This window comes from Protobothrops mucrosquamatus, unplaced genomic scaffold (assembly GCF_001527695.2).
Source record: "Protobothrops mucrosquamatus isolate PMUCROS unplaced genomic scaffold, P.Mucros_1.0 scaffold2490, whole genome shotgun sequence".
NCBI classification, from domain to species: Eukaryota; Metazoa; Chordata; class Lepidosauria; order Squamata; family Viperidae; genus Protobothrops; species Protobothrops mucrosquamatus.
The window spans coordinates 148888-170439 of record NW_015388557.1 but is presented as its reverse complement, the minus strand read 5'-3'; the positions used below and the strand labels follow the sequence as shown (position 1 = coordinate 170439).

Sequence of the window (21552 nt, the reverse complement as noted above, 5' to 3'; positions counted from 1 at the left end):
TATAGAGCTTCTCCATCTTTGGCTGCAGAGCACATAGTCAATCTGATTTCTATGTTGACCGTCTGGTGATGTCCATGTGTAGAGCCGTCTCTTGGGTTGTTGGAAAAGAGTGTTTGTTATGACCATCGTATTCTCTTGACAAAATTCTATCAGCCTGTGCCCTGCTTCATTTTGTACTCCAAGGCCAAACTTGCCTGTTATTCCGGTTATCTTTTGGCTTCCTACTTTAGCATTCCAATCCCCCATGATGATAAGGACATCATTTTTTGGTGTTAATTCTATAAGGTGCTGTAGGGCTTCATAGAACCAGTCAATTTCATCCTCTTCAGCACCAGTGGTTGGGGCATAGATTTGGACTACTGTGATATTGAATGGTTTGCCTTGGATTCGAACTGAGATCATTCTGTCATTTTGGGGATTGTATCCCGGTATTGCTTTTCCTATTCTTTTATTGACTATGAAGGCTACTCCATTTCTTCTGAAGGATTCTTGCCCACAGTAGTATACCTGATGGTCATCTGAGTTAAATTCACCCATTCCTGTCCATTTTAGTTCGCTGATTCCTAAGATGTCGATGTTCAGTCTTGTCGTCTCTTGTTTGACTATGTCTAGCTTGCCTTGATTCATGGATCTTACATTCCAGGTTCCTATGGAGAAAAGATTTTTACAGCATCAGACTTTCCTTTCACCACCAGATATATCCACAGCTGAGCGTCCTTTCGGCTTTGGCCCAGTCGCTTCATTCTTTCTGGCGCTACTAGTACTAGCCTTCTGCTCTTCCCCAGTAGGATATTGGACACCTTCTGACCTGAGGGGCTCATCTTCCAGCGTCATATCTTTTTGCCTTTTAGTACTGTCCATGGGGTTTTCATGGCAAAGATACTGGAGTAGTTTGCCATTTCCTTCTCCAGTGGATCACATTTTGTCAGAACTCTCTGCTATGACTTGTCCGTCTTGGGTGGCCCTGCACGGCATAGCTCATAGCCTCATTGAGTTACGCAAGCCCCTTCGCCACGACAAGGCAGTAATCCATAAAGGGGAGGCATATAGTAGGATACACATCTTCCATCATGATTCCAAAGTTTATACTGTAGATTAAAAACACATTTTTAGTGATACATTCTGAAGATCCTGGCTTGTACTTTTGTCAAGGCAGGACAGAGCTCTTGCGTAGATCACTGCAAAAGCAAGCTACAGAGTTTATATAGACTATTTTTATAATGGTGGTTCATTTTTTTAGTATATCCCTTGCCACTTAAAATCTTACCTCCAGGCTTCTATGAAGTTCTCCTCAGTTGTGCTATTCTGGCGAGAAAATAAAGAGCTCCCATCAGCCCTGTGGAAGTCATTCTGACTATTTCTGTCAAAAGTGCCACATAAACCTCTGGTCCTGTTAAAGTCACTACTCGGTGCCCTTACTGTCAAACTCATTCCCCAGTCATTAAGATCAGCTCGAACAAAGGCTCCTGAATGGAACAAGATCTGGAAAAACAGAAAAACCCAGTGAATGGAAACATTTTTATGGTATCCAATGGTGGGATTCAAATATGTGAACAACTGGTTTTCTGTGTGGATGCCGCTTCCGGAAGTCCATTCTGGGCCTGGGCAACAAAAAATTAGCTACCAGTTCTGCCCAAATGGTGCAAACTGGCTGAATCCCATCACTGGATGTATCTATTTCCCACATTTGTTTATTTGTTTATTTTATATGGCTGCCCAGTCACTTTCAGTGACTTTGGTCAAAATAAAGAATAAAAAACAATAATCCCCTCTCCACTAAAAGTAAAAATAAACAAAGACAGTTTTCCAGACATTTTTACTAGCTGGTTAGTAAATTACTAGAAATTAAAGCTGTGCATACTGTACTCATCGGATCCAGATTTCTGGGCTGGATAATCTCTATACAGTAGTAGTGCCCCAATGTACATACAAACATTTGGATTTTTTTTCTAGTCTAATTCTCCCATTTTTGACTACCTGAATGAGGCATAGGATAGCTTAATATTATTCCATACATTTTTGACTGGTGAAACAATTCAAACCAGTCTTCTGACCCTAACAGTAATGTTCAAGCCTATAACAAATCATTGGTGTGCAGAATTAACATCAGTTTGCTTTGTTTAAAATGGCTAATAGTTGCTTTGGAGGAAATATTAGAGGCAATTAAGCAACTGAAGGTTGGTAAGGCCCCTGGTACTGATGGACTGACGGCAATTTATTATAGAACTTTGTCGGAGGAAATGTTAGAGCCTCTGAAGAGTCTTTTTAATGATATTTTATTAGGAGAGGAGATACCACCATCTTGGAGGTCTGCTTTTATTTCACTTATACCAAAGGAGGATCAAGATTTGTCGCAGCCTAAAAATTATAGACCAATATCCTTACTGAATACGGATTATAAGATTTTTGCAAAAATTCTGGCTAATAGATTGATGCACGTATTACAAAAGATTATACACACGGATCAATCTGGATTTATAAGTGGTAGATATATGAAGAACAATGTTAGACAAATAGTAAATTTGTTGGAATATTTGGACAAAAATAATCAAATTCCGGCGGCTCTTATCTTTCTGGATGCTGAAAAGGCCTTTGATAAATTGGACTGGCGATTTTTGTTTGGTGTGGTTGACAAAATGAATTTTGGGGATAGATTTTTGTCCACGTTGAAGGCTATTTATCAATCTCAATCAGCACAAGTCATTGTGAATGGAGGTCTGACAGATGTAATCAAAATTGAAAAAGGCACGAGGCAAGGATGTCCTTTATCACCTTTGTTGTTTATTTTGACTTTGGAGATTTTATTAATTAAGGTTCGTGAAACACCAACTATAAGAGGAATAACTTTGGGAAAGAATGATTATAAACTTAGAGCTTTTGCTGATGATTTGGTTTTTACATTATCTCAACTGATTGACTCAACAAGAAACTTGACACAGTTATTGAATGAGTATGGAAGAGTCTCAGGATTTAGAGTAAATGTCAATAAGACTAAAATATTGTCTAAAAACATGGTTATGAAGGATAAAGAGACTTTAAATAATTTAACTGGTTTTGAAATTGTGAAGAAGGTGAAATATCTGGGTATTTATCTTGCTGCCTCTAATGTTAAACTGTATAAAAATAATTATGAAAAGTTATGGACAAAAATTCAAAAGGATTTAGAAATGTGGAAAAAGTTACAGTTGTCATTATTGGGGAGAATTTCTGTGGTTAAAATGAATGTTCTTCCAAAATTTCTTTTTTTGTTTCAGATGATACCAATTCTAAAAAGAGACTCTAATTTAGAAGTTTGGCAAAGAGGGATTAACAGTTTCATATGGTTAGGAAAAAAGCCGAGGGTAAAATTTAAAATTTTGCAAGATGCACGTGAAAGAGGGGGACTTAAAGCTCCAAATTTAAAATTGTATTATGATGCGGTGGTTTTGACATGGATTACTGATTGGATTAACTTAACTAATAGAGATATACTGATTCTTGAAGGCTGGGACTTATATTTTGGATGGCATGCATATTTATTTTTTGATAAGAAAGTTGACTCTATTTTTAAATCTCATATCTTAAGAGTGGCAATTTTGAGAATTTGGAAAAAGTATTATCACAAATTAAATTTTAAGATACCAATGTGGGCAATTCCGGAACATGCAATACAAGGAGTAACTACGGGAGTTAAACTAGAGGGAATTATTTATAGAGACTTATTGGTTCTAAAGGGTCAAGACTGGCAAATTAAATCATTGGATGAATTGAGATAAGAGAAAGTGCTTCAGTCTTGGTTCTTATATTATCAATTGGCTGAAAGATGGAGTTTAGATCAAAAATTGGGTCTTATGTTGGAAGATGGGAATTTGATAAAGCAGATTAAAGATCAAAGTAGAGCCCATATTAGAAGAATTTATAGTGTATTATTAGAATTGGATTCGGAAACAGAATTAGTTAAAGATTGTATGATTAAGTGGGCTCAAAATATTCAAGAACCAATTATGTTAGAGACTTGGGAGATAATTTGGGTTAGAAATGTTAAGTTTACCCAAGCTCAAAATTTAAGGGAAAATTTTTATAAGATGTTTTATAGATGGCATTTGGATCCTCAAAAATTATCTTGCATGTACCCGAACTTGCAGCCAAAATGTTGGAGCTGTGATAATATGGATGCGACCTATTACCATATTTGGTGGACTTGTAGGGATGTTAAAGCCTTCTGGATTAAGATTTGGTGGAATATTCAACAGATTTTTAGGAAAAAAATAAAATTTACACCGCAATTATTCTTACTGGGTATTATGGAGAATTTGGATCGAAAAGAAATGAATCTTATGTTGTATTGCATCACAGCAGCAAGAACATTGATTGCTCAGAACTGGAAAAAAAAGACACTACCAATTATGGATGATTGGAGACAGAAAGTCTCATATTTTGCAGAAATGGCTAAAATATCCGCATACCTGAAGGATTATTCACAGGAGACATTTATCCTGGTATGGAGAAGATGGATAGACTATATTCAGAAAAAATATGAACTGAGAAACTATCATCTTGCTTTTGATTAATTATTAAATTTTTATAAGTTTATTATTGTATTTTAGAGTTATGGTAACTTTATATTTGTTTATTGTATGAACGGATAGCTTTGGATAGATTAAAATTATTTTGTAATTATTCCTGGGTTTAGCTCTGGGAAGTCCGGGGGGGGAGGGGGGAAAAGGATAAAANGGAGTATATTTATGAGAATGATCCTGGCTGTTACCCCAAACTGCTTCCGGCTGGTGCTTGAGAAAGAGGTTGGGAAGTAGGGAGTGGAAGGAGGAAGGTGGAGTGGTTGAGAGTTTAGTGGGAGGAAGGTGGTAAGTGAAAGAGGGGGAAGCGGAGAGGGGGCAGCCGGGATCATCCGTAAAGTATCTTTTCTTTTGTGCATTGATGTTCTGTATTTATATGCATCAAGTTTATGTTTATATTTTGTTATACTTGAAAATAATAAAAATTTCTTTAAAAAAAAATGGCTAATAGTGAGTGATCAATCGGCTGAACAAAGAATACTAGAACTATACCACTATGAAGTTTTGAAAATCACCTCATTCTTTGATTTCCATTTACACATTTTGTTCTCCATTAGTAATAGTATAGAAAATAAAGGTGATATACATACAGTGATTTTTTTTCCTCCATAGGACTTCAGGATTTTGACATTTTGTTGTGATGAGGCTCTGATGTTTTGTATTATCACCTGAGATTTGGTTTCCAGAAATTGCCTGTTGCACATGTCAACAATAACAATATCATTATCTTCTAGTGCAACAACACCACAGTTACAGGCAATGGCAGTATGGTGGCTGTCACAGTCCCACTGACGTACATGCACCTCAAATAGACGGCTAAGGCTCTTGTATAAGACAAAAGTTCCAATCATGTAGTTACTGTAATGCCTAAGCAATCAAAAGGGAGAAGTTACAGAATGCTGTATATCTGTTTTGGTTTGCACACTTTTACTCTTAACAAGATTCTTTAATTAATTCAATCTGGTAGTCGATCTCAGAGGGGACAGACAGTAAACATTTCATGAGGAAACACTTTTTCATCACTATCAGTAACCTAAAACACTCCAATGAAGTTATTAAGTAGGAATGCATAAGAATTCATATGAGCTACTCATAGGCGTCTAGACCTGCTGCTATGACAACAGACATGGACAAGGCAGATAAACATCTGACAAAAGTAAATGGGAATATATCTTCACCTCTATGCCTTAATAAACATATTTTAGTTGTAATTGGGTGCTTTATGGCTTAATACGCTTGAAAGCAAAATCAATGCTCAAATAGTGTTTTTGGTGACTAATTACCAACTTTTGTATGATCTACAATTGCTGAGTGAAGATTTCATAGGAAAAATTAGAGCTTCAACAGAATCCTATTTATCTAGACAGAGACGCATTCTTCAATATACCTCTGCTATAAATTATTGTATTTTCAACTGGTGTATGGGATATAGGAACTAGAAGCTGCAGCTACTGACAGAACCCTCTGGTGACCCCTTTACTCTGAAGTTTCCACCAGGTTTGAAGATAGATGCTACCTAAAACTGACAGAAAACTGTGAATGGTGCCACAGAATACCATCCACTGTTACTATAACAATGGACTTCCAGTGCCTCCATTGTGCCAGATTCTGCACTTACCTACTGGGACTGCAGATCTACCTCCCTATGCAGAGATGAACTTCACAATAGTGTGTCTTCTTCAAACCCAAAGGATGACCATATAACAGTGATATATTCATCTTGACCTTACAAATGAGCTTCAGCCTCCCAGAGTGGAACTGATTTGGTTATTACTTAAAGCCATATCCCATTCTAGTAGCTGCTACACTTATACTCAATCATTACTGACAGGTGTTACTACAAATTGACTTTGCACATGACTGTCCAATAAAATTTCATGATTGTACAAAGAATAATTTAGGCAGAGAAATCTTATTCCTTTAGAAGGTTGCAATGTTACCTTAATATAGTTGGTTGAAAATCTCTCCTGTAATTAATGGAACTTTTTGAAATAAATATGCTTTACATTATTGTTTGCTAGAATGTCATGGTTTAATCCTACGGGTTGCTCTGTTGCCACCGAGGATTAGACAAAAGCACCCAAAGTAAATCCAAACTCATTCTGAGCTATGAAAAAAGTTTTATTTCTATCATTTTGAACCAACTTTCATACAAATTGCTAATAAGATTTTTGTTTTAGAAATATTTTACTTTCAAAATAATTTATTGACTAGTTTCATAAAGAAAATTTTCCCCTTGGTTTTTACTAGCATTTTTTTTTTGCTTCTTTGAATTCTGCAAAACACTTGGCAAGGGAATATTCATATATCAAAAAATCAATTAGATTTAAAACAAAAATCCACTACAATAAGATAGGCAAGGGAATATTCATATATCAAAAAATCAATTGGATTTTTTAAAAAAATCCACTACAATAAGATAGGCTAGGCTAGGCTAGGCTAGGCTAAGAAGATAAGATAAGGCAAGATAAGGCAAGATAAGATAAGGTAAGGTAAGGTAAGGTAAGGTAAGGTAAGGTAAGATAAGATAAGATAAGATAAGATAAGATAAGATAAGGCAAGGCAAGGCAGGGCAGGGCAGGGAAAGGCAAGGCAAGGCGAGATGAGATAAGATAACCTTTATTGTCATTTTTTTACTATGAGCACACTGGCACACATTAAAAATGAAATTATGTTGCCTGCTCTCAAAACAAAGTATATATCTACTCATATACAGTACATACATAATACACATATAAACATTTTATACACACACCACACAGACATACCCATACATATATACATATACATATATACATACACACATGTATATATGAGTATATGTGTATATATGTATATGTATATATGTATGGGTATGTCTGTGTATGTGTATGTGTGCGTGTGTATAAAATGTTTCACTATCCATTTTGAATACATAGTGGAAAGAGGAAACTTGAGAGTTTACTAGGTTGATACTATATGGAGCAAAACTATGACTGAATCTAGATGTTCTGCTTCGGATACCACGAAACCTCCTCCCAGATGGTTACAAGAGAATCTACATAATTTCTTGAAAAAATACTCACCGTCCATCAAATGTGATTATGTGTGGATCTGTGAAAGAGTAGCAGTAACCTGTAGGGATGTCTTGAACTGTGACCTAGTTAAAATGAGAAATGGAATTCATATGGTCTTTGAGGTAGGATTCCAGCATTGCTCTTAATATTGACTCACCAAAGTTGGGTTGCATTTGATTACAGGTGAATTCAAATCAGATTTAACATAGTACAAGTATGCTAGATTGTGGTTATTATTAGAATTCCAATTACTTATTTTTGGACTCTGTATTTAAGAAGTAGTGATGGGGAATATAATGCTATGCCTGTACAATACATTTGTTGTATGAGTTGCACTGGTTATTGGTAAACTTTTAAGTCTAATTCAAAGCATTAAAGCCCTGCATGCCATAGGGACTAGTGATATGAGAGTCCATCTGTCTCCTGTAGTATCTGCCTGTGCAATCAGTCAAAATTGGCTTGCTTTGTGTACTATAAATTAAGCATTGTTATGTAGCAGGAGCAAGGAAGTGGGCCTTCTTTGCTGCAATATCTGCTTTCTGAAACAGCATCCCCTGGAGATTGGTTTGGACCTCACCATACTAACCTTTAAGAGAGACGTAAAAACATGGCATTTCTTGAAGACCTTGGGATAAGGCTTCTAGGCCAAAGGTAATAGAGGAGGAGGAGGAGGAGGAGGAGGAGGAGGAGGAATGGGTCAAGAGGAAGGGGAATTCCCAAAATTATGGTTGGATGGAGTTAATATGGAGTTAATGAGATCCCAAGAGTTAGTTGTATTTCCCTTATCCCCCCCATGCCTTTAATTTCTTACCTTACAATTGTTACTGCTATTTTGCATTCTGGATAACACTGCTTACCTCAAAAAACAACAGTATGGTATGTTTGTATGTATGTGTATAATCTCAAATAAGATGGAATCTGGGGATAAGTAAGGACTCCTAGTCATTTACTGATAGAACTAAAAACACTCCCTACAAGGACTTCCCCTTTCTCCTGAAAGATCTGGGTGATTTTCTTGAGCAGATTTTGAAAGCACAGGATGGGATGGCTGATGACATAGAACAAACAGAATTCCTTATAGATAACATTCTAATTACTGATTTGCACATTCATTAAGATGGGGAGTTCTGCTCAGGGTTATTTTATATCATGATTCGTAAAAACTATATTCTTTATTCATGCATAACAAATTGTTTGGTTTGGGTTACAGTCATGAAACTTTCCCCGTAACACAAGAGGTAAAGACAATTATTTTCAAATAAATTCTGCTGCATTTCTTCTGAATTTTATGCTGGTACAAGAGGACTTGACTTTGATATATTTGAAATTATGGAACAGTTTGTAGTTTCCTTTTCCAGAACCAAATGAACACTTTATGACTGAAATATTTGCAACCTGATCCAATGTCACTGAATCCAAGCAGAACCAAATAGGAGCAAATATAAATTGCTGAAATCCAACCCTCATATAAGAATTCTTTCTTTCTCAAAAATGGTTCTTTTTCTAATGATGAAGAAACGGACTTCTGGGGTTATTCTGTACATTTTTTAAAATCTCTATTAGGATTGGTTTGTTAATCTTTTTAAAAGATTGATTAGTTTCCAAATTTGGAATGAGACAAAGGAATAATAAAGGTAAACATAAACAAAGATGACTGGGAAGGAGCGGTCTGTGTTGTTGTTTCTTTTCTTTTTTTTACAACATGCTGTGAAAACCTCTTGGTTGTTGCTTTAGCCTACCTTGACATCCATGGGCTTATAATCATGCCACAGAAATTTTCTTGGCTGAACTGGCTTAGCTGTGATATAACTGATAAAGTTTCCATTTTCTACAAAGTCATTCACAGCTTTCACAGCAAGTGTTGCTCTTGCACAGCTGCTTTCTTGGCAGGGCCTTTGTTCCAGATCCACGTGGCATGTTGAAAGGGCTATGTTCGGTGTCCTTTCTAACAAGTTAGCTAAAAAAAAAAAAAGCATAAAAACATATTGGATAAATTTATAATGTTGTTGAGAAGTTACTAGTTTTTATTTTTCTGTTAGATAAATGATGTTGGATGATCTTCTCTGTGTGGTAAAAATAATTCTCGCTATACAGCACATGATCATTTTGAAACAGAAACAGACTATTATGCAGAAAAAGAAAAACATAAATAAAGACCAAATATATATCTATCTCAGCAATATGAATTTATCTATTTAAAAATATCTATGTCTACCCCCATACCAAATAGAGCAGGGGTGTCAAACTGCTATAACCGCACCCACCCCATTGCCAGCAATGGGAAAAAAGTCACAATACATCACGTCACATCACGTGACATTGCGAGTTTGACACCCCTGAAATAGAGGTTGCCAAGGATTCACAGTACAGTTTACCAAATAAATTAATAAAGTATTTCAATGCACGAGGGGTCCTTGGTTCTCTCTGAGCTTGTTTGCTTTCCCAAATGTCTGCAAGAAAACAACCAAGCTCAGAGAGCACCTCATGTCAACACCACATGTATTGAAATATTCTCCTTTATTATTTCAATACATGAAAATGTTTCCATTTAAACATAGGATTTTATGGTTTCCTATGTAAAGATGATATCTAGAGCTATATGCCATAGTTCTGTATCCATGATTTTTAGCTCCATCCATTGGGTGGATGTCCCAGGAAACAGTGGATTCTTCAGATGCCTCATTCTTAGAGGAAAAAGAGTGAAAACTTATCCCACTTTCTTTTTTCCAGTCTCTGAAGCTGGTTCTTTCCAGTGTTAAATTAGGGCAAAAAGAGGCAAATCAAGTGAAAGATGCAGATAAAAAAGCCATTTATCTTTGGGCATAGCCATTGAGGAAGGCATGGGAACAACAACATCTGAATCCACAACAAAGGCAATTGGCACATCCCTCACAAAATCAGAGGGAAGGAAGAATAGAGGAGATAACCCATCCATGGGACAAAGAACCTATAAGAAGAACAGAGAAGGAACAAGAAACATCCCCCTCTAGGTATCCCAGATAAGCATACTTCAACTCACCCCATAAAAAGGGGAAACAACGATGGGGATGAACAACAAAGGTGGTTGGACGATAACCCACGGGACACCTGCTCCACGATCCCCGCTAACATGAGGGGAGAGACAGGTTATTCTACTGACATGAATAGGAAAGGAAAACAGAGACCTACGATGGAAAGTGATGTCGTGAGGCCCCATACATGTGCAAAAAGAGCAAAAGAACTGATGAACAATGAAGGAAGATAAAAAGCCCAATGTGCAAGCAAGTAATGAGGAGCCTCAAGAGGAGGGGGACAACTAGAAGCGGTACAGCATACTCACGGACACCCGAGAAGGATGGGTGGAGGAATGTATGCAGGAATGCAGCTGCCAGGGATTGCACTGATAGGCGTCCGGATCCGCTTGACACACCCCCTCCCTCGAACGCACGCAAGCACAGTCAGTCCAGGGAGGATCGAACGGACCACGGAATGGGGCTAGAGAGGATGATCGACGCGAGAGTGGGCAAGCAGAAACGGAGAGTGGTTGGATCCAGGAGGAAGGAAACAGCAACCTCGGAGGGCACTAACACAATAAAGGACGTGGGCCCTTTAAGAAACCGGATGGAGAGAACGGATGGACCAGTAACTAGGTCAAGGAGCCAGGTGCAAAGTCACCCAGCAGCATAAGAAGGACTCCCAGCAATCTTGCATCATGCTCTGATGATGTCGGTAGTGTTGACCGACGAAAGGCTCAGCTTTTAATTAAACAGTTTTGTTTTTAGTATATAACTTGAAATAGCTATACTAGTCTCCCACTAACTCTTTGCCAGCCACAAAAAAAAGATTAATCACAAACTAAGTATGAGAAGAAGTTATTTTTCAAAGCTAAACTAACACAAAGTATCATTACATTGAGATTTTTGGACCCGTTTTTTCTATTTCAATATACATTTCAACTACACCATTTCTATAAAACCTAATATAAAAATTCTATATTAGCTTTCATGAATGCTAACTTCTAATGTTAATAAAATAAATAAATTGCTTAATGTACTACACCACTCAATGCATTACATTTTTTTTTCTCATCTGTTTGGTATTATGGCTATGGAACATATTTTACTTCTGAAGCATTTTACCATCCCTCTGCTTCTAGATTCATTACAGGTATAGTGACTTCAGGAAAAATGGACAAAAATGTGGTGGGTTATATGCTAACTGACATAAGGTACTTACCGGAAATCTGAGTACTTAGCTGTAAAGTAATTTTACAGATGTCATCCTGGGCCAAACATGTAATAGGAATGGTACTTAAGATTGTCAAAATATGTTCCTTTCCATCCTCTGCAATTTGTAAAGATTCTGGTACAAACTGGAAATAAAGACAGGTTATCAGTCTTGGGCTAGGCTCATATCAACCCCTAATCTCTTCTCATGGGAAATGGCTTCTTATTTAAAGATGAACCTTTTTTTTTTGGTCTGGGAAGCAGAGCTTTGAGACCATGAAGAGAGGAAGAAGGTGTTATGAATGACAATTGCTCTTAAGTAAGAAAGACAGTCAAGAAATAGAAACATACTAGAGGACCCAAGGGTAATTCTAAGAGCATCAGTTCAACCATACTAAGATCAGCCTTAGCATCTAACAAGTAAAGTTGATGATCATTTGGAAGAAAAAAGTCTGAAGATGAAATACATTCTTGAAAAAAGCTTGGCAATTTTAGTAAAGTATATTTTTTTTACTTAAATCCTCCTGGTGGTCGTGTATTATTTTGACTACACACACACACACACACACACACACATAAATATACATAAACCACAACCCTTAAATATTTATGTATTTAAGGGTTGTGGTTTAAAGAATTAAGGATTTTTTTTCTGAAATTCCTGTGCCTCTTTTTCTTTGTCTTCGTATATCAATTTTCACTGGGAAAAATGTTTGCTGTTCTTTTTTTCTTTGTGCCTTTACCCTTTTGCTTGCTCTTATTGGTATCTTGGCAAGTTAACAAGATTTTGGATCATTGCCTTCACAAGATGAGGTGAAATTGTTATTTTGGGGGCATCCTGAGATTTCTACTAAGCTCTAAACCATTCAGTCAAATTAGCCACTATAACTGCTTATTAAATAGACATTGACTTAATTTCCAAGTGCTATCTTTTGCTTTTGAACATCTTTAGTAATTACAAAATAATTTTCAGGTATAGTTGGGTAATTGTTTCTTTTTTCTGTTGCAGAAAAGGGAGAAAAACCTTTGAAAAATTCTATTAACTAACAGCATGGAACCGATTGGTTTAGTGCACTGTAGTGCTAGTAGTGAAAAGAAAATGTTAATTAAAATGTGCTGGAGTGTATATTACATTAATTAGCTGGTCATGTTGCTTGTCTGTTATTCTACTTTGAATGTTGAAATGAATGGAAAAGCAATTTACATGAACATGAATATGAATATGATGATCTGACCATTCATCAAGACACCTGACTAAAATTATCTATTGACTAAAGCAGGCATGTCAAACTCGTGACGTCACATGACGTATCAGGACTTTTTCCCCATTGCCGGCAATGGGGTGGGCGCGGTTTCGACATGACGCATCCGGCCCGTGGGCCAGCAGTTTGACATTGCTGGACTAAAGCATCAAGTTTTTTCTCTTTCTCATTCTTCCCTAGCATGTTTCTCTCTGTGTTTTAAGACTGTTTTATGCCTTTCTACTTTGTTCATTATTTACAAAAGCAAAATATAACTGATGTATTCTGAATCAAGTTTATGTTGACAACACCATAACTGACTTCTACCATTCTACATTTGCTACTCTGTTCTAATCTTAATGTGGAAGTAAATATAGATATAGTAGTTGTTGATACATAGCAAATAAATATGGGTAACTATAATTCAAAATAATAATACTCACCCTTCCCTCTGACACAGATATAAACATTAATTTTAAAGATGTTAAGCTAAAATGATTTTAAAACAGTGTTATATTTCATGAGTCAATCATGAGACAATAAAATGGGAAAAGTTCAGAGGACAGCATTTATTCACTTTCTTCTCCATCCAATAGGTGAGAAGAATTTTTTATTTGCTGACAATATCTAAATGTAGGAGGAAAACTGTGGAAATGGAATAAGAAATTTCGTATGATCAAGAATAACACATCCCAAATATAGAGCATAACTCTACTTCAAGACATCTTTGAGGCAGATCTGAGGAAACTAGAGGGTAAACAAAAGATTTCACCCATCTATGATGTTTGAGCAGATTATTGCATTTTATCAGGAGAAGGTTTATATAATTTTACCCATATAAATAATGCCACATCAGCCAAAGCTGTGATTACACTATTAAGTCTGAAGTCAAAGGCATAATCACACAGATGATTATAAAGCACAGCAATTATTCTGTAAAAGTGTTGGATTTAAAATACATTAAAAGTTGGGAGGTTTTTTTTAAATGTTTATCCAAGTAAAATTAATATTTTCACTTGTTTCCTATTTCAGAATGTTTTATCATTTATCCTGTCTTTATTACTTTATAAGTAATTCTAGGTGGCAAACCTTCATAATATTTCTTCCTCCTTTGATTTTCCCACAACCACCATCCTGTAGGTAAGCCGGGCTGATTTATTGGTCCAAGATCACCCAATCAGTTTTCATGCCTAAAATGGGACTAGAATTCACTGTCTCCTGGCTTTTAGGCCAGCACCTTACCACTACACCAAACTGGCTCTCATGACATTTCACGAAGGAGGACACAAAAGAGGGGCTTACAGATTGCACATGAACCCTGTGATGTACAATAGCTTCCTTGATATAAAAGAAAATTTGACCCTCATTTTTGTAAATGAATGGTGCCTTTCAGAAAATTCAAAAGATTTGAATGCTAATCTCATGCCAGACCTCATAAATACGGTCATATTAAAGACACAGGTTATATTGCACAGTGTGAATCTGTCCTTATAGCCAAATATTACCATAGCAATTTATTTATTTGCACAGAATTATACGTACAGTACCATACTACTCAGGTGAATGAACATGGGAGGATTTTAGATTACATTTCTTTCTACCTAAAATGCTGCAGCTGTTAGTGTTTTTAAAAGACTGATAGATAGAATGATTGATAGAATGGCAGGCAATTTATTCAAACATTTTCTGCCTCAGCACCTAGAAGCACCCTTCTTATAATCACTAAAGCCAATTTTATGGTGTGTTGTCTTGCGAAACAAGATGGCTAATATAGAAATCTCCATCAAGGCTATGCTAGAGAAGTTTATGAAATTAGAAGTTTTGTTGTTACCTTGATTCCAGCGTAGAATCCATCGCTTTCTTCAGGGGAAGAGCGACGATCAGCTGAGTCCCACCTAAAAGCTGTGACAGTGCAAAAGACCTGCAATAAATAAGCCAAACTATTTCAAAACCTTTTTGCCTCTCTTTTTTTAAAATGACAGGCTTATGAAAAATGATAGAAAATGTACTAAGTGATCATTAAATTACACCTTATCAAAACTTATTTTGCTGCCTTTTGTCCTTAGCAATTGTAGACCTCCTTCACAAAAAGGTAGTCAGGACTTTTCCCTGTCAAACTGAGAATGCACAGGGGTGGGCCTCCAAGCGCTAAAAACTAACAGTGAAACTTGTTTGAATAAATATCTATATGTGGCTTTTAAAAGCTGTGGCCAAGCCAGTTATCGGTGCACAGAACGCTCAAGAAGTCTTTGACCTTCAAAGCTAGGACATCTGCCAATAGGCCCTAAGATTGGACCAAACAGGTGTGCAGCATTTTTTAAGCTGCAGCACTGCTTTATCATTTTAAGCATATGGTAACAAAAAACATTTCTTACAATATCAGTTATATTTCCTCACCCACATGTCCTTGATGCTTCTGTGCATTGCTTTTCAGAAAAACAGAACTGGTGATTATGTCACAATGCTATGGGCTCAGATATAGGGAATGGATTATGTAGTGGAATCAATAAAGAGAGATGGATTGGCATTTTTAAGACCATCTATTCCCATATAATTGCCCTATGCTCTTAAGTCACCAATGGGACATCTTTTGCAGGTGCCGTTACATATATGCTCTATTTCTGAACATTTTGCCATTGGAGCTAAGATTGTTACAGTTTATGAGGTTTCTTTTACACAGGTTTTGTTGGAGGTTTTATGCTGCTGATTTTATGATTGCTGGATTGATAGTATTATTTTTCAATGCTTCCAAATTGCCTAGAATCTCCAAAGCTGAACAGCTAGTATATTTGTTATTATTTTTCTTTTAAACTGCCCATTTGTGCCACATTTGGATCAATAAATTGGTGGTTTTGATAGTCATCAAGGACCTACTGGGCTTGATTCCAAACTCTGGTTGTAACATCTTTGAAGAACAATGTTTTTTGTCTAGATTGCCAAAAAGAAAATTGTAAACTAATTGCAAAAATTCTGTAACTCAAAGTGCAAAGATTTAAGTATCTTTGAGGTAAGCATCTATATAAAGTGGCCTTTTCAGCCTGGAAAGGAAAAAAAGCCAATCAGATTTTTTTTTCAATATTATTGTTCCAGGAATACAGAATACCAATGTTGTACAATGTACATAAAATTCCAGGAATTGAAATTTATACCTCTAGAAACTGCACAGACTGTGAAATACTACATTGTATTTCTATGTGTGAAGTTTCTTCCTTTGTAAATTTAAATCTCCTCCTCACAATAGACTGACATACATTTTAGTCTTGATAGTGCACCACACAATTATTGGGATATGTTTTCTCACAAGCTTCTTGCCTTTAAATATTGGCTCCTGGTGTTTAACTAAGCAATCAGGTGTCCCCCTCCCCCTTTATCATTTCAAAAGAAAAGGGGAAATGAAAAAGATACCCACAGGCCATGGAAAGATAACTTTGACTGTGTGATTGAATATTTTATCCCTAAAGCTTCTCAATAAAATAAAATCCTTCTTCTCCCTAAATTTTAACAGTATTAAAAGAGATTGGTTTATCTAAGCTAAACATATCACTGAGATCCAGAAGTACTAGGATGGGGAGAACAAAGACACCTATAGACATCTGGGGGATTGTTTTTGTGATGGAGTTTGACAATTTGGCAATGTGTTGCAGCTTTAATGTTTCTGTGGGCCTTGTTGTATAGTCATGATAGAAAAAAAAATAGAATTGCATTCTTATTAGAGTGATGGGGGTTGTTTTGGCAGCAATCCCTTGTAGATAAATTTGACAGGTTCACATGATTTGTAAGAATAATAATTGGAAAAGGCAGTTTAAGCCATTAAGCCCAACTGTCAGGACAGGAATCTAAGCTAAGTATCCATAACACATATTCAGCCTCTGCATGCCGCAAGAAGGAATGTGTCATGCTTGCTAATGAAGGTTTCTCCCCCCCCCCCACAACATTCAAGTTGGAAACTGTCTACCAAGTTTCCATGTCCCCCATTCTGACACAGAATTTTAATTCTGACACTCTAATGTAGACTGCCTGGAGTCCTCTCTTGAAAGGCAAACATTTCTAGTTCCCTCAGGCTCCCTTTATAATACTTGGTTTCTATTCCTTTAATTATTGTTGTTCTTCATACATATACGTGGGAATGGTTCTGGTAGCAACTCACAGAGGAACATATAATGGGGAAACCAGGCATAGATAATTATAGGAGAAGGTGAATAAGAATCTAGTTCTTGTCTCATTTTCTGTCTGTCATATACAGAGTTCTATGTGGAATAAGCTCACCCATCTTCAAATTATATCCTTGCCCTCCTTGGATGATATGTAAGGCTATAAATGGCATAGATACAGGGTTATGAATGATTGGGGCTGATGTGTCCTGCCCTTTAGATATTATTTCTTGATCCAGTCATCCTATATGGTTATTAGCCAGTTTCTAACCTACAGTTTCTTGAGAAGGATTTGGAGAAGGCTCTTCAACGGCTTTTGGGTGTGATCAATTATCTGCATTGCTTTAGTTGTATTTCAGGTCTGACATGGGACTGAGAGTGCATTGATCATTCTTATAGCAGGACTAATAGGGTGGTGATGTACTCCCTCTACGGGCATTCAGTACCCAACATTTACGTCTTCCTTGAGATGTATGCAAGGATTGAGGACTGAATAGAGTTTTGCAAGTGATTCCACTCTTTCCTGAGCCAGTGATTCTGATTAGTTGTCAGGAGACAAGAAGTTGAACCCCTGAGTGTCCCAGAGCTTGAATCTCTCCCTGATCCAGTTTAACATTTATATGAGATCACTGATTGGTATGATGAGATCATAAGTTGCTAATACCTAGCTTTATTTCTATACCGTAGGGCAAGCACATAGGATTTTACCAGGCGGCCCTGAGAGACTAGAAGGGATACAGTTAATTGAAATGGTTGCCAGTAGGATTTGGGGCCAATTCACACTACTGAAGCTTGCCTGTAAATCCCTATAAAGATTGGGCCCTTGCTACCTTTTACAGGTAGAGTTTGCCAGCCTTATATAAATGAATAGGGAGATATACTGAGGTTGTCCATTCCACACATGTTGAGTGGCACAAAATGATATTCTCAGCAATTGCCTCTCATTCTGGACCAACATACATTCAAGGTTTAGTGTCATGGTTCTGATAGATGAGACCACCACCTTTTCATCTTTCAGAGAACTGGTAAAGATTTTCTTTAAGGTATTCAGATTTTAACTTGGAATATTTTCTTGCCTTTTCCTTCAGACATTCAATGATATGTTTGTGTGTGTGTGTGTGTGTGTGTGTGTGTGTTGTAGGGGAGAGAATAATATTGTACTCCATGTTAGGTAATTTCTGTTATTGAAAAGAACAAATAAAGCTTATCAGAGGAGAGAGAGGGATTTTTAGCATAATAAGGTTTAGACCGAACTATCTATAATGATTACAGCAAGTCAAAATAATTAGAATTGGAAATAATGCTTGATTCAGAGAGGTTAGTCTCAAAGTTTGTTTTCATTCCAGCAATCCACATCTCTTGCTATGGAATTTCATTGTGAAAATTCATTTTGAAAAAAATCAGAACTCTTTCTGAAAGCAATATTTAATACATCAGGAATTATTGTACTGCAGTTAACATAATTAAAAATTTGGGAAAGGGGAATCTCTCTTTTCCTTCATAGTAGAAGCATCTCAAGTAATTGCCTTTCTTGCTAATCTATCTAAAGAGATAAATCACTATGGAATTTTGTACAAGGAGTTTTTCAGTATTTGTGGGAAGAGTTGCCATCATAATTGAAAATATTGTAACTCATCAGCAAGATGGCCAATGCCAATAACAAACTAAAAGGCAATTTTACATAAGCCTTTTTTAAAATGCATGCCATTTCATGGCGTGATCTTTCAAACTGCTGTGCAGAGCAAAAAATGACCAGTTTTTCTTTTTTTGGCACATCCTGCTTTTTTAGTATTACCCACTGCGCACACACTACCTGCTGCAAATTACAGATGGCTGTCCCTCCAGGTATAGAGTGACCTCTGTCAATATCATCTAAATAGATCTTGGGATTGCTACAATTTCAAATCAGATGGAATGGGCTATCTTGAGCATTTACCCAAGGGAAAATAGCATATTACAGATTTATTTATTAAAGCTGCAGTAGTTTTGCTAGCATTTGGCTGTCAACAGAGCTCAAACAGCGTAACTGTATGAAGTTGTGACTTTTTAAAACATTATGGGGAAATGGTATTGGCTATTTACAGATATGCTAACAAATGTTCAAACTCTTTGGACTAGTAAAACTCAAAGACTCTGATTAAGGGATGAACATCTTGATGGATACTTGATATTGGGTGTGAACAATATTACTAATGAAAATTTAAATGAACGGAAAATTAATGTTAATGAATGTTAATTTTTAAGTGCCCTGTCTTTTTTCTGCAGCTTTTGGGAAATACGTTGTACAGAAAAGTATGGAGGTATTTGGAAATTATATTCTACAATGACAAAAATGGCTGTCACAATTAGTGACTCAGGATGCCTTCATTTGCAGCACCCACCATAGAAAGACTGATTTGAATGGATCTTAATCTTAGCTGACCACTGAAGAAGGTCAAGTAGGATGTCCCAAAACTCTGTCAGTTCTGATATTACACCAATCCCATTTACAGTATATAGTTGGTAGAAATTAAAAGGCAGCAAAAAAAAACCCCCCTCATACTTCACTTGTGTACACATGTACTTCTTGCTTTACAGCATTAAATTACTTTGCATGCAATATTTTGTAAACCTTACAAAAATTGATAAAATGCCAGTTTGATCTCAAAATCATAGAAAGGGTACGATAGGAGAAAGGCAATCTTGTCTATTAGGATATAAGTAAGATTCAAATTTATTTATGAACTTACATATTTGGATTTTCTTTGCTAAGTCTTTTTAATTGAATAGACAGAGTAAGTGACAGAATCAATGGCATGGCTCCTCAAGTGTGAATAAGGGGACAGTTAAGAACTAAGAGCTTCCAAATCTTTTCCCCAAATGAAAAATCTGAAGAAAGTACCATATTTTCCGGCGTATAAGATGACTTTCTAAACCCTGAAAATCTTCTCAAAAGTCAGGGGTCGTCTTATACGCCCAGTCGTCTTATACGCCGGAATATACGGTATGATAGGCTAGCAGAGGAATAGGAGACCAATTTTAGTTTTTCAAGCAAAAACCAGGGCCAAAATTATATGAGGCTTTGAACACATCATCCTCTCTTTTAGGAGTTTCTTTTGTTTCTTATCTGTAGTGATCTGAGATCCCAGAACTATTTGTGTTTTTATTAAGTTTTATTTTCACTTAAATACAAAGAATTGTGCTGTAGGTATTTGGCTCAGGTTGACCAAACTGCTTTTTGGTTATTACAGTGCTGTAAGAGGGTAGAGTTATTTTTATTGAAAATGATCTATTATTACCTATTACCTATTTTAAAAGATGCAATGCTATGCAGTACAACAAAAACATTTTTTTTTGATAAATGAACTAGATTGCTTTATACAGTAGTTCTAAAGTTAATAAAATGTACTCAATCCTATTACAATAAAATACATTGCTTCTCGAACACCATGTTTTACTTCTAGGCCAAATTCAGGCTCAAGATATGAGAGTTAATAAGAACTTTAAAAAAACAGTAAAGAATGATTGTCTTTCTTGACCTGGTCTTCTGAGTTCAAGAAAGCTTTACCGTATCTCCCAATCTGAAATTAATTCCATCCATCTCCACATAGGAGAATGTCTGCACAGTTGTGTCATGATGAAGCTGTTCTTTCACATTGGATGTAGAAAGTCGTGACCAGATCACTGTATAGCCTATAGCCCAATTTGAAGTTAGACTGCTGAAAGTGCATTTTAGGTAGACCTGGGACCCCAAAAGCTCAGGAGTAACAACTGGGTGTAAAACTGGAATTTGGAATTTCCCTAGGTGGGAAGAAAAGCAGACTGTTATATAATGTACATGAATTAAAAAATAAATAATTCAACACAGTTAAAATTATAAATGAGTCAGCACTATAGAACTGGAAAAAGACATATAAAGCCCCATGTTTTCTGAATGAAAATTAGACATTTATTCTATGCTATACTATGAGAACTGAAGAAATCTCCTGGATGAGAAGTAAAATGTCTTAAAGAAAAATCAGAAAGTCCAGTTGCCATTAAAATAAAAGCACCTTTGAGACAACCGTGACCCAGATGAATCAGAACTTCCATAGATGTTTATACTATGCAATTTTTGCAGACAGGTGAAGGCTGAATAGTTGTAAGTTGTAACTAAACTGAGTAGTTCAAAGCAACAAGGTAGTAAAAAATGATTAGCAAAGCATTTCCAATGGTTGCAAACAAAAGAGGGGTTTACTTAATAATCTTTCAATATCAACAGGAGAACACTAAAAAAATATCTCTACTCAGTTTGAATCACAGTCATGTCCTCAAGGCAGGAGGTCAGCAAACCCATAGGAGATTCTGAAATTGAAAAACTGCAG

At 36.3% G+C, this 21552-nt stretch overlaps 1 protein-coding gene across 1 annotated transcript in view; it reads right to left on the bottom strand.

The window, feature by feature from the left end:
* The window catches only part of VWDE (von Willebrand factor D and EGF domains), a gene marked incomplete at both ends in the record, with an annotated part of 44573 nt that overhangs the window by 11432 nt on the left and 11589 nt on the right, over window positions 1-21552 (bottom strand). Inside the window, 7 exons of the mRNA XM_015825120.1 lie at window positions 1268-1482; window positions 5147-5423; window positions 7622-7695; window positions 9352-9569; window positions 11828-11963; window positions 14890-14979; window positions 20757-20989. Of these exons, the coding sequence (XP_015680606.1) occupies window positions 1268-1482; window positions 5147-5423; window positions 7622-7695; window positions 9352-9569; window positions 11828-11963; window positions 14890-14979; window positions 20757-20989 (1243 nt within the window). The remainder of the gene's footprint in view (window positions 1-1267; window positions 1483-5146; window positions 5424-7621; window positions 7696-9351; window positions 9570-11827; window positions 11964-14889; window positions 14980-20756; window positions 20990-21552) is intronic.